Source organism: Petaurus breviceps, unplaced genomic scaffold (genome assembly GCF_028583685.1).
Source record: "Petaurus breviceps papuanus isolate PSGF00001 unplaced genomic scaffold, PetGlider_PUasm1.0 90919, whole genome shotgun sequence".
NCBI classification, from domain to species: Eukaryota; Metazoa; Chordata; class Mammalia; order Diprotodontia; family Petauridae; genus Petaurus; species Petaurus breviceps.
The window spans coordinates 27,365,336-27,377,740 of NW_027187378.1; the positions used below are offsets into that span (position 1 = coordinate 27,365,336).

The 12,405-nt window shown below is 40.0% G+C and overlaps 1 protein-coding gene across 1 annotated transcript in view; it reads left to right on the forward strand.

The window, feature by feature from the left end:
- The first annotated feature begins 60 nt into the window (after positions 1–60).
- MSRA (methionine sulfoxide reductase A) overlaps positions 61–12,405 on the forward strand; it is a 280,483-nt gene continuing 268,138 nt past the window's right edge. Inside the window, exons 1-2 of the mRNA XM_069075967.1 lie at positions 61–129; positions 8,578–8,968. Coding sequence (XP_068932068.1) covers positions 61–129; positions 8,578–8,968 — 460 coding nt within the window. The remainder of the gene's footprint in view (positions 130–8,577; positions 8,969–12,405) is intronic.

Consider the following 12,405-nt stretch of genomic DNA (forward strand, 5'->3'; position numbering starts at 1 on the left):
ATAACATGTGTGGATGATGGTAAGATCAAAGGAATGACCAGCTCTATGAACAGATAGGGAATGGAGGAGCAGTACATGGGAATTAAGTTGACTGGGAAACCAGAGGTTAGATCAACAGAGGGAACGACAGTATGTATATAAGTTAGAGTCTCATAACAGGAGGGCAGGAATTGGAGTAAAGTGGAAGACTGTGCCTCCAGACATTGAACTTGTTGAGAGAGGAAGGAAAATGTCTTAGTGGATAAACTGCTATGAGGATCTAGAGGGTGACAAATTTGAATATGGCACATATCTAAGTAAGAGAGCTTTCTAAGTCATGGCAATAAAGGAAGGGTCTAGGACAGGGATGGGGAACCTGTGGCCACATGTGGCCCTCTAGGTCCTCAAGTACAGCCCTTTGACTGAATCCAAATTTCACAGAAGAAATCCCCTTAATACAATGATTTGTTCCGTAAAACTTGGACTCAGTCAAAAGACCGCACCCAAGGACCTAGAAGGCCACATGTGGCCTTGAGGCTGAAGGTTCCCCACCCCTTGGTCTAGGAGTAGCAAGTATTTCAATTCTATTTTCCCTCTTCCACAGCATCTGTGAATTGTGGGCATACGAGAAAAGATATAATGAGAACTGGAAAGCCTGGCTGAGGCCATAATGTTATCTGGGTGGAACCCAGTTTCAGTGACAGAGGGTAAGAAATAAGCACTTATATAGCACCAATTATGCTAATTTACAATTATTATCTCATTTGATCCTCACAATAATCCTGTGAGGCTGGTGCTGTGATTATCTCCATTTTACATTTCAGGAAACTGACACAGAGGTTGTGACCTGTCCAGGGTCACACAGCTAAATAAGTGTCTGAGGTAGGATTTGATTTCAAGTCTTCCTGATTCCAGACCCAACAATTTGTCCTTTGTGTCACCACATAATAGTTGGTACTATGTAGCATTCTATTGATACTCGATTTGGAGAAGAGGTTTTCAACCTGCACAGTCACCTATCAAACACAAAGAGCAAGACAGCAATGCACATATCAGTAACAAGTTTTAGACAATTTGGAGGGGCTGCTTTTCCCTATTCATTTAGTCACTAATACCTCAGGCTTTACCAGTTCAAGTATATTTCTTGTCAACAGGTTAGTTGATGTTACAGAATATTTATCTGATGGAATCACTACATTTTACCACTTATACTGTCACACCCACTGAGGAAGATGCCATCATTTTTCTAATTATATATATATATATATATATATATATATATATATATATATATATATACACATGATGATTCAATTTAATAAATGTTTATTGAGCATTAAAAGAAAAGCCCTAGACTAGGGAGAAGAGCCCAAAGAAAAGATTAAGTGTTCCCTGGGATGACTGTTCTTTGTTCTAAAGAGTTTGGTACCTGGGTTGAGAATATTTTGCAAGGGAGATGAAAGGCCTTGGTAGCTAGACTCTGAGGAAACAGAAGCTGTCTGTTGGTTATAGTGGTAAGGGTTCTTGGGTCTAAATAGAACTAGAGAAAAAAAAGGAGAAAAACACCTGCTATAGGCCTTAAGTGAGCATAGTAGCACCTGCTTTTCCCTGGGAAGGCAGACATGTGCCCATCATAGTAGCATCCAGCAAAGCAGTGTCCTACTGGGGTCAGTGGAGCAGAATTGGCCTTCCACTGTCAACGGGAAGATGACATCATTAAGAGACACCAGCACTTTACAGCACAAGGCATGAGTTAACCCTTTTTGCATGTTTTGTGGTTACTTGTGTTCCATATGTGTGCCCCTCCATATATGTGTCCAGGCCATAAGTGTCCTCAGCAAGTACCTTTCCATGTCTGTTCCTTATGTATGTTTGCCCTTCCATCTGATGCTATATATGTGCATTTGTGGGGAACTGTGCCCTAGGATTCTGGGGGAAAGGTTTTGTTGTTGCCTTCCTTATTATGCTGTTGAATTGTGTCTTTTCTTGAATTAATTGTGTCTTCCTGCTGGCTACTCAAGGTACACACAACAATGAGGGCTTATGAGCTACACCTAACTGGTATGAGTTAGAAGTGGGAGACGAATCCAGGTTTTCTTTGCTGTGAGAGCAGTTCTCTATTCTTTTGCATCATTCATATTATTTATGTTGCCACACCCTACTTAATACTAAAATAATATTTTATTATTTTTGAAATAATAAGTGAAAAAAAGGCCATTTCCTTGAATGCTGACATTATTATGCATATATCACATCATCACAAGACACAAGATGATGACAGACCATAAGAAAACAATGAATCTTACATAGTCCAAGGCATAGACCAAAATTTATTCCTGTGCTCTGGCTTGATGCTGCAGTTACAGGGGAGAGCCACCAGATGGCTTAAGGAAATGAATCCATCACAAATGTAAATTCATGCAGGGAATCTGGAGTTGGAGGGGGAAGGAAGGGAAGTAACTAGGCATTCAAATGCTCTAGGCACTAGTCTCAAACCAATCAATGAATTCTAAGGCACAACAATCGCTGACACAATGCTTTAAAATTGAACAGTATTGTTCTTCTTAGTGCAAACAGTGAAATCTGACCATTAAAAAAAGTGAATCCTGAACTGAATGGAATTGGTCAGTACTGTCTGTTTCTTTCATAAAGTGCTCCATTAGTATAAGACAATGTTAAAGTTCAAAATAAAGTCTATAGTAGTTATTGATCATATATACCGTACTAAGTGAAAAAGACCAAAGACCATCTGAAGATTTATGGCAGACTAGCAGTATAGAAAGTTATTTTTATTTTCATATATGTATGAAGACCATTATTTTTTGAAGGAGGAGTTGGTAATAACATATTTATGACTTAGTAAACCTTGGGCATTTTATCTGTAGGCAGAGTAGATAAAATTAGATGAATAATTAAAAAAAAGTTTGAAGATAATTTAAACTTAAGGTATAGTAAAGCTCTGAGGCATGATCATGAAATGGAGATCAAGCCTTCTGATTACATAGTACTTGAGATAACATATTCAGATAACACAGCCTACTTACAAAACTTTCCTTAAAAAGGTCATGGACTATTTCTAGCTCTTTTGGTGGGAGAAGACAGGGGAGGCTAATATCTAGTGCCGTGCTAAAGAAGGAAAAATAACAGTTGTCTATTGATATGAGTCTCTGTCAATCACCCTGCCACAAAACCAAGTACAGTATGTTTTAAGACTATAGGGAGACAAACAAATTATTTGTTCATAGATCATAGATTTATAGCTGGAAGGGACCTTAAGAAGTACATGTACAGCTCCCTCATTTTACAAATAAGAAAACAGAGTGACAGAAATGGGATTTGAATCCAGGTTCATTAACTGGATATGGTTTTGAAGGAATTCAACTGGTGGAAGTCCCTGAAACACATCATTTAGCAGAGTTCACAGAAAGATTAATTTGCCTGTAAGAGCCATAATTTCTTCTAAAGGTGGTAGGAATACTGTTTTCATCTGAACTATCTATGAATAGGAAACTAGTCTCTCTCTCTTCCCCCTTTCCCAGCTAGGAATAAAGAGAGATGAAAATAGTTGTTGCTAGTGGGTTGTATCAATGGTGTCCCACTCTGTGACCCCATTTGGGATTTTTTTGTTGGGGCAGAGATATTGGTGTGGTTTGCCATTTCCTTCTCCAGATCTTTCTTTCTTTTTTTTTTTTTACAGATGAGGAACTAAGGCAAATAGGTTTAAACGACTTGCTATACGTAAGGAGGATTTTGTTATTCTTCTTAGAGTTAGTTTCTCAGGATCCATGGCCATAAGAATGTTAGATAATAACTCCCAGAACAGCCCCAAGGATTCTAGCTAGTAGTTCACAGAATTGTAGTGACAGATATTTCTACTGAGGCTGTGCTGTGGGATAAGGGGTGACATAATGTATTATTTACTATGCTTGTGCAGACTGATGATATTGTTAAAGTTAACCTGTGAGCTTAATGTTGGCAAGATGCCTTCTTTGTCTGTTGCCCCATAAAGCAGATGGGCACTGGTCAGTGAGTGGGGAACCCACAGGGGGAAAAAACCATGGGGAACCCATAGGGAAATCTGTGTGTGCCTCAACCACCCCCCATTGAGGCTTGAGGGGATTTAGGGAGATGCAAAAGGTGTACACGCCTCTATTGACCCTATCAAGAAGTAGGGATAGTTGCCCTCCCTTCTTGCTAGGCCCTGCAAGAAGAGTGATTAGGAAATGCTCTACGAGTTGGTTTTCCCACGACCCTCTCAGAAGACTAGACTAGAATAAAGCTGATTATTCGCCCCTCTGAAGCTGTCTTCTGTCTGTCCAGATCAAGAGTGGACCTGTTAAAATGTTGGAGACTGAAGCCTCCAGTACCCTCCTGTATGTTATCTGTGAAACACTTGCCCAAGGTCACACAGCTAGTAGGTGTCTGAGGCCACATTTGAACTCTGGTTCTCTTGATTCCAGAGCAGGTGCTGCACCACCTAGCTGCCTGAAAATAGTCAGCAGCATAAACCAATTTTTGAAATATGTCAATCTGATTTGGTTGAAATAGGCTATTTAATCTTACAAATCCTCCAAGACACCATCTTATACCCATTAAATTGGCAATGGTTTTAAAAAAATTCAAAGTCGGTGGGGCTATGGAGAAACAGGCACACTATTAGGTAGCTGGTACAGCTGTAAACTGGTACAACTTTTTTAGGAAGCAATATAGCAAAAAAGAAAAAAAGAGCTACAGAATTTTATTTATCTTTTTTTTTTTTAAAGCAATCGGGGTTAAGTAACTTGCTCAAGGTTACACGGCCAGTTATTTCTGGGTGTGGTGCTGAGTATCTGAGGCCGGGATTTGATCCAGGTCATCCTGACACTGGAGCCTGTGCTCTTACTCGCTGTGCTGCCTGGCCGCCCCTTTTAATTTATCTTTTGACCCCAGTGATACCATTACTATGACTATGGCCCAAGAAAGTTATTGAAAGGAAAAAAAAAAACCTTATCACTATAAAAAAATTATATATATAGTAATTTTTAGTAGAAAAAAACTGGTACCAACTCTTGTGTTCAATAATTGGAGAATGGTTGAAAAAAATTGTACAATCTTATGAAAAATGACTAAGGCAAATTACTAAATCAAATATGAAGATCAAAAAATAGAAATTATTTTAAACTCATGAATATAAAATTTAGGTGTAAAAAAATCCATACCTCAAATTAACTGAGCTTCTAATTTGGCCATCCATTTTCCTTTCAATTTAACATTGCCACACACAGGTTGACTTTCTGATAGTTCAGTTCAATATATAATTGGGGATGGATGGGTGGGAGCAGAGGAAGCAATAATCCTTAGGTATAGGGGTTCTAAGAGGTTATGGTGTTGCAGGCAATAGGTAGAAGGGAATTTTTGCTCTAGATTTCCTCCACCTCCCAACTCACTAGACTAAGATGTTTTTCTAGGAAGATGTCAGGTACAATTGTTCTAATAATAGCTAACATTTATATAGTACCTACTATGTACCAGGTACTGTGCTAAGCGCTTTACAGTTATTTCATTTGATCCTTACAACAACCTGGGGGATGGGGAGAGGTTGGGGCCATTATTTCCCCTATTTTACATTTGGGGAAACCGAGGCAAACAGAAGTGACTTGCACACAGTCACACAGCCACTAAGTATATGAGGCTGGATTTGACCTTGGCTCCTCCAGACTCCAGACCAGGCACTCTATCCAATCTTTGACCTTGATAACTATCCTCTTTGGAGTTTTACTCGTTATTTAATAGCCATATGACCTTGGAAAAAACAAAGAACATCCCTTAGCTTCATCTATAAATCCATGTGCCTTGTCTACCTCACGGGGTTGCTGCGACGATTAAAACATCAGCAGCAGTATTTTTAAAACTTCTTGGAAGAAAACCAGAAAGTGCCTTATCCTTTCAAGTTTTGAAACTTGAACTAGACTGTGAAGAAAGGCAGAAGGCAGAGGTGAGGAGGGAAAGTGTTCTAGGCATGAGGGTTGGTAAAAAGGCAGAGCTGAGAAAGCCAGTGCCACCAGGTCAGTGTGTAGAGGGAAATTTTTAAAGTAAAAGAGCTCTGGAAAGGCAGAAAGGGGCCAGGCTGCAAATCAATTTAAAAGCCAAAGAGAGGATTTTACATTTGCTCCTAGAGTTGAGAGGGAGTCACTGTAGTGACTTGGTCAGGGCTTTATGAAAACGGATTTGGAAGGGGAGAGAGGCAAAGAAGGGAGGCCAATAAGGAGGCTATTGTAATAATCCAGGCAAGAGGTGACAAAGGCCTGGACTAGGTAGGTAGCTACTTGAATAAAGAGGAGACAGGATGGATATGTGGGTGGAAGAAGAGTAAGGAGTCAAGGCTAACACTAGGATGGTGCTTTCAATAGAAATAGGGAAATTTGTAGGATGGTAACTCTCTTGAATAATATCTAGGCCAAAACCATCTAATTTCTCATTGACTGTGATTATTAACATAGACGATGTGCCTCCCATTGATTTGAGAGATTAGCCACTCATTTAGAGAAAACATTTGTATTAAGCCAAAAACTTACTTCTGGGACCTCTAAGTTATTTATTTGGCTCCATCTATAGAAGTCTTATTAGCAAGTGAGGCAAAGGTCAGAGGACTGTGTTATTTGTAATAACAAAATAAAGTTCCATTTGAGAAACACAAAATGTTCTAATATCACCATGAAATGCTATTAAGTATGCCTGTATTAGTCTGATGAACTCTGCTGTTACTTTCCTGCTAATAACTAATTTATAAAGAGCCTTCTCGGTGCAAAGTTGGTGTCTCTACCTTTTGAAACAGTTAAGAGGCAGAGATACAGTGGTTCCAAGTCACTGCATAGTTGTTCTATGTTTTCACTTTAGGTAATTGTTAAGCCATTAGCTTATGATTAATTGGTAAGGGTAAATTGTAATGCTCCTAAAGTAGGATTCCTAAAATCCTAATGGCAATTCTCAGTACACAAGGGGATACAGAGTGGTTAGAGTGCTGGGCTTGGATTCAGGAAGACAGGAATCTTAAGTCCTGACTCTAGGCAAGCCACTTACCTCTTGGGTCCACTTCCTTATCTGTAAAATGGGGATAATACCTATCTCTTATGGCTGTTGTCAAAGAAAGAATGGTAATGCTATGCTATGCATTTTATCAAGTCTTCCAGAAGCAATTTTATTCATTCTAAATAAAAGCATTTTCTACCTTAAAAGACATATCTAAATTGGTATAGTCCATCAATTATGCCCTCAGACATCTCTTTAATCCAAGACAATTTGGGGTAACATTTATAGGAATCTGGAACAAGGAAAACATAAAGTTAAAATACAGTTTTGGTATAACATTCCAGAACTACAGTCATGATCTTGAACTACTCTGTTCTTCAACTGACTACTCACTTTACAGATTAAAAATATTAAAATCCTTTCTGAATGGGGGAAAAAAAAAGGGCTCTTCCCTTGGGTAGGTTATAGGCCATATCTGTGAGAAGACAATAAGCTTAACAAGACCAGGTACCCTGTGCAAAGTCTGGTTCTTATCCTTAACTATTTTCCTAAGCCTTTTGTTTCTGGCTGAACCCCTCTTCCAAAAGGTAAAAGTCAGGAAAGGGTTTTAGGCTGTGGAAAGCATTATTTCTTAATATTTCTAGTTGAAATAAAGCATTTTAGTCTTCCACAATGTGAAGCTAAAGTAAGAGAATGTATTTAAAGTGCTTTGAAAACTTTAAATCACACTATGAAAGTCATCATCATTAATCAATTGCTGGTCAATTCCAGGTTGTCTCCAATAGCTATTAACTCCAAGAGGGCTGGGACTTTGACATTTTCTCCTGTATTCTACATCAACTAGGTACAGTGCCTGGCACACAATAAATAACACCAGTGTTACAGGGAGGTATTGGGTAAATAATGGTTCCTGTTTCTTTAGCAACTTGAGTCTTACTTTCCCCACAATCTTATGCTAGGTGGTGTTAAGTAATATTAGCTTCATTTTACAGATGTGGTAATGACCCTCCAGAAAGGGTGATTTGCCAGATATCACAGTTGGATGTCAGTGAAAAGTTTAGAAAAAAATCACAGACCTGAAAGGGGCCTTGGATGTCATTGGTCCCAAACGCCTCATTTTACAAATTAAAAAACCGAGGTCAGAGAAGTTTGAGTTGCCCAGGCAATAAATGCCAGAGTGGAGTTCAAACCCTGGTTCTTTGATTCTAAAAGTAGCTTTCTTTCTACTTCACCACTTTCTCCCTCTTTCTTCATATACCTAGAAGCACCAGGCGATTAAATAATAGTAAACTTGCATCAAAGAATTAAAATTTTCACAGCTGGATCTTGACTGGGGGGTGCGGGGCTGAAGAATCTCATTTTCCTTCAGGAAATAGAGAAGCCGTAATTTTCTCATCAGTGAGCTTATCTGCCAAAATTTGAACCCGGGTTCCCTGATAGCTAGTCCAGCACTGCCTGTTCTGGAGCAAGCCAGATGCGGCCAACTATTCGGTACAAATCAATGCTCACTGCCTATGCGACCTCTGTCCCTAAATACAGTTTTACACGCCCACGAAGTCCAACCCCAAGGAAAACCCTGGGTGTATGTAGGATCAGCTCCTCCCCTCAGAAGACCGAGTAAGCCACCCAGCTGAAATAGTTTACACAACTCCGCTACAGGGAAAAAGCAGTCCCTCCTCTTGCTTAGACTTTTCAGCTCAGCCAGTCCGAGCTGCACGAGCACAGTCTCGCGCCTGCCCGGGGCTGCACCCCGCCCCTTCCCCAGCCCCGCCCGGCCAGCTCGCCCCGCCCACCCCTCGACTCTCGACTCTCGACCCTCGACCCCCGACCCAGTCTATGCTCTCTCGGATCGCAAACTCTAGGAGACTGCTCCGCGATTTCTGGCCTCGCTTGAACACTGGGATGATGGGAGACTCTGTGTCAAAAATCGTCAGGCGCGAGGACGCCTTACCCGGCCGCAGAGAGCCGCTCAAAGTAGCAGGTAGGGACTATCAGTGTGACGCGCGCGCTAACGCGCAAGCGCGCTGCTGCCCGCCCTCCAGCTAGTCGACTCCTGGAGGAAAAAGCGGCGCCCAGCTTCATCGCGGGCACGTAACGTGGGCTGCCGCGCAGGCGCAGAAGGGCACCACAACAGGCGATGGGGGTGGGGAAGTGTGGAAATGAGAGAAAATGTAGGTGGGGGGGCTAAGCTTTGTGCAAAAAGGCCTAGTGCTGTTTCAGCAGCTTCCTTCTCGTCGGTCATTTTATTATATTTGCTTTTCTCCTAGGAGCCTAAAGCATTTCAAGGATGTAATAATAACTAATAGCATTTATATAGCACTTTAAGGTTTGCAAAACTGTTGACAACTATTGTCTCTCCGTCCCCCATTCCAGGACTGTCCTCCCTCCCAATTCCGGCTCCCGACTTTCCTTAAGTTCCCACTAAAATCCCGGTGTGAATTATCGCCTTTTTATCCCGTTTTTATCTTGCTATTTGTTATTTCCCCCATTAAACTGTAGACTCGGTCATTCATCATTCAGTTGCATCTCCTTATCTTGACTGTAATCCTAAAATGGGAGATGTTTTTCGAATGTTTTGCAAAAATTGAGCCAAGTATGCCGTATCCACGGCCTATCTATGATGGATTTACCAGCCTACTGCCTGTGTTAACAATAAAGTCAGCCCTACCTCACTCACCCTAAAGTTCCTTTACGTGAAGAAAACACCTCCGGCTCATCTGCCTAACCCGTTACTTAAAAGTATAAAGAACTTTCTAAAAGTGCTTGTGAACAAGCCAGAACTTCAGCTTTAACATTGACCCGATTAAAGAATTCACTAGGAGACATCTAGGACCCTCTATCACTTTCAGACCGAGTTTTACGTACTTCACATTTATTGTTTATCCACGTACACAAGTATGTTTTCTTCTGTGTTAATCGCCCTGGGTTTACATAGGAATTTGAGGCATGAATCCTGGGATATGCCCATATATTAAAAGGAAATGACTTTCTGCCCAAAAATGAATCATAGTATCTTATGCTAAAATTTTTTAGTATAGGATAGGCCATCTGAATCTCTAATCTAGGAATTACTGTTTGCTGACTTGTCTTGATTTCCTATGAAAATTCTGATTTGTTTTGAAATAGGTAGGATGATAACGTAGAAGCTTTGTGAAAGCCTATAGGAAATATTATTCATTTTATTACTCAGAAAATTGACTGCAAAGATTCCTCTGTTAAAAAAACATCCCTAATAAACTCTAACACATGAATTGGTTACCTTTTGCTCTGGTGCTTACTTTAGCTATTTGCTTCCACAGACATCCTCAGACAACTTGGATTGTTAATTCCTGTCCAACTTTACCTTGTTTTCTATTTTGTATATATAACTGGGTTTCCAGTCAAGCTTGTGAGAAATGACGCCTACCTGATGAAAGAATGGTGATTCCTGTGTAAGGGGTAGTAGGGCTTTGTGAGGTTCTTTGAGAGACACACACACACACACACACACACACGGAAGGACTTTGGAAACGACAGATTATGGAGAAGGTGGCTCCTCAAAATGTCTCTGTTTTCCATTTTTCCTCTCTAAAGACTTAGAAGACATTCTTTTAGGTCATATTGAGCCCTCTCTTTGATCTGAAGCTGAGATCTCATCTCACTCTGAGCTAAATAAAGAGTTCATTCATTTTATGTATTTTCCTGTAATGTGTTATTTTCTGGTTTCTGTTTGCTTGAGTCAGACCTGCACAACTTGGCAGTAGGGAGGGGCCAAAATTAAAATAGGCTAAACTTCTTCAGCCACAAATAGGTTTTTACAGGCTCACTTTCCATGTAAAGGTAACTAGAGGTGGTTGGTTGCTGAGTGCCAGGTGACAAAGAGGGGAGAATGGGCAGTGGCAGCCCAGTTGCCAAGTTACATGATGGACACAATAGTGACTTAGTGAAAGGCCAGTTAAGCACCTGTTATGTCCTCACTTTACATTCTCTACATTTTTTGAGGGCTGCCCCAAATCCTTTGGCTGGCTGCATGTTGTACATTCCTGGCTTAGATGAATGAGTTTACTTGCTACTCACTATTTGTGACAGTCTTTTGTGTAATCATTGTTTTGGAGAAAAAAGTTAAACTGGTGAATATATATATGTTAAGGGGCTGCCTTCCTTTTATGAGCAACCAGGGAAACAACTTTTCTTCTGAACCCCTAAAAATCATACTCCAGAAGCAGCAATATTTGAGAGGAGGAAGAGATAGTTATAAATCTAGACTGATTCTTGGAGGGAGGAACTGAGGGAAGGAACAAGTGCCCAAACAAGGTCCTTCTTCTTTCAAGGTAGAAACCATAGTTTAAAATAGAAATTGGCCAGTATCCAAAGATATCTATCTATGTTGCCCATAACCTATACCTTTACAGTTAGATAACCTTCATAGACACACATATCTTACACATGTGTTTTCTATATACATATGTATCTTATCTGTATATATGTATGAGTATGGTATATGTATATATATATATACACACATACATAGATATTTATATAGAAAAATATTGTCTTCCTTTAGAATGTAAATTCCTCCACAGCAGGGACTATTTTACCTTAATATCTCTATAGCTTGGCATGGTGCCTGGCATGGAATAATGCTCAGTTGGTTGGATTGGCAAGAATTATTTGTTTAATTTGTTTTGTTTAGTAAGTCATGATGTATAATTGCTTATATTACCTTTTCCTTTTTTTTTCACTAGTAGTAGCCTCGGTTTTAGCCTCATACTTTTTTTTCAGTCATGAGCCTGCACATAAACATGTAAAGTATGCTTATGGGTTTATTGATTGAAGGAAAACTTCTGCCACTCAGTAAACCACTGACAGTAACAAAGTCCTGCTCTCCAGCCCCTCTAGGTAAGAAACCCAAACTTTCAAACTAATTTAGTATTGATCTTCCATTTCTCTTCAGGCTACCTATAATGGGCCAGATCTGACAATGTCCATAGAAAGTAACTGGATCTTGCTAGAAATGGATTGAATCGCTCTGTGTGAAAGTCTTTGGGCATCTGTTGGCCCTAGCATGAATATTTGAACTTTTGGTCATTTCCACTTTTCTGTCCTTATTATTCTGCTTTTAACAGTGAGTGATTCACTTGGTCTCCTTTGTGAGGGCAGTTTAGCCCTGTTCCCATTCTTGGTTATGTCTCAAGAGGTGCTTTAACACTTTGAGACCTAAGGAAGAAACGAATTCATACTCATTCAGGTGAATGAAGGAGTTAAAGAAGCTGAAGTAGAATGGCCTACAGCATTCTCAAAACCCCTGGAGTTTATTTTTCATTAAAAAAAAAAACATTTATCACAGATTGTGTAACTGCCCTTTTTTCTCAAATAAACTTACAGCTAATGGGAATTCTCCACTTTGACTCTTTTAAGTGGCTTTTTCTTTGTATTTGG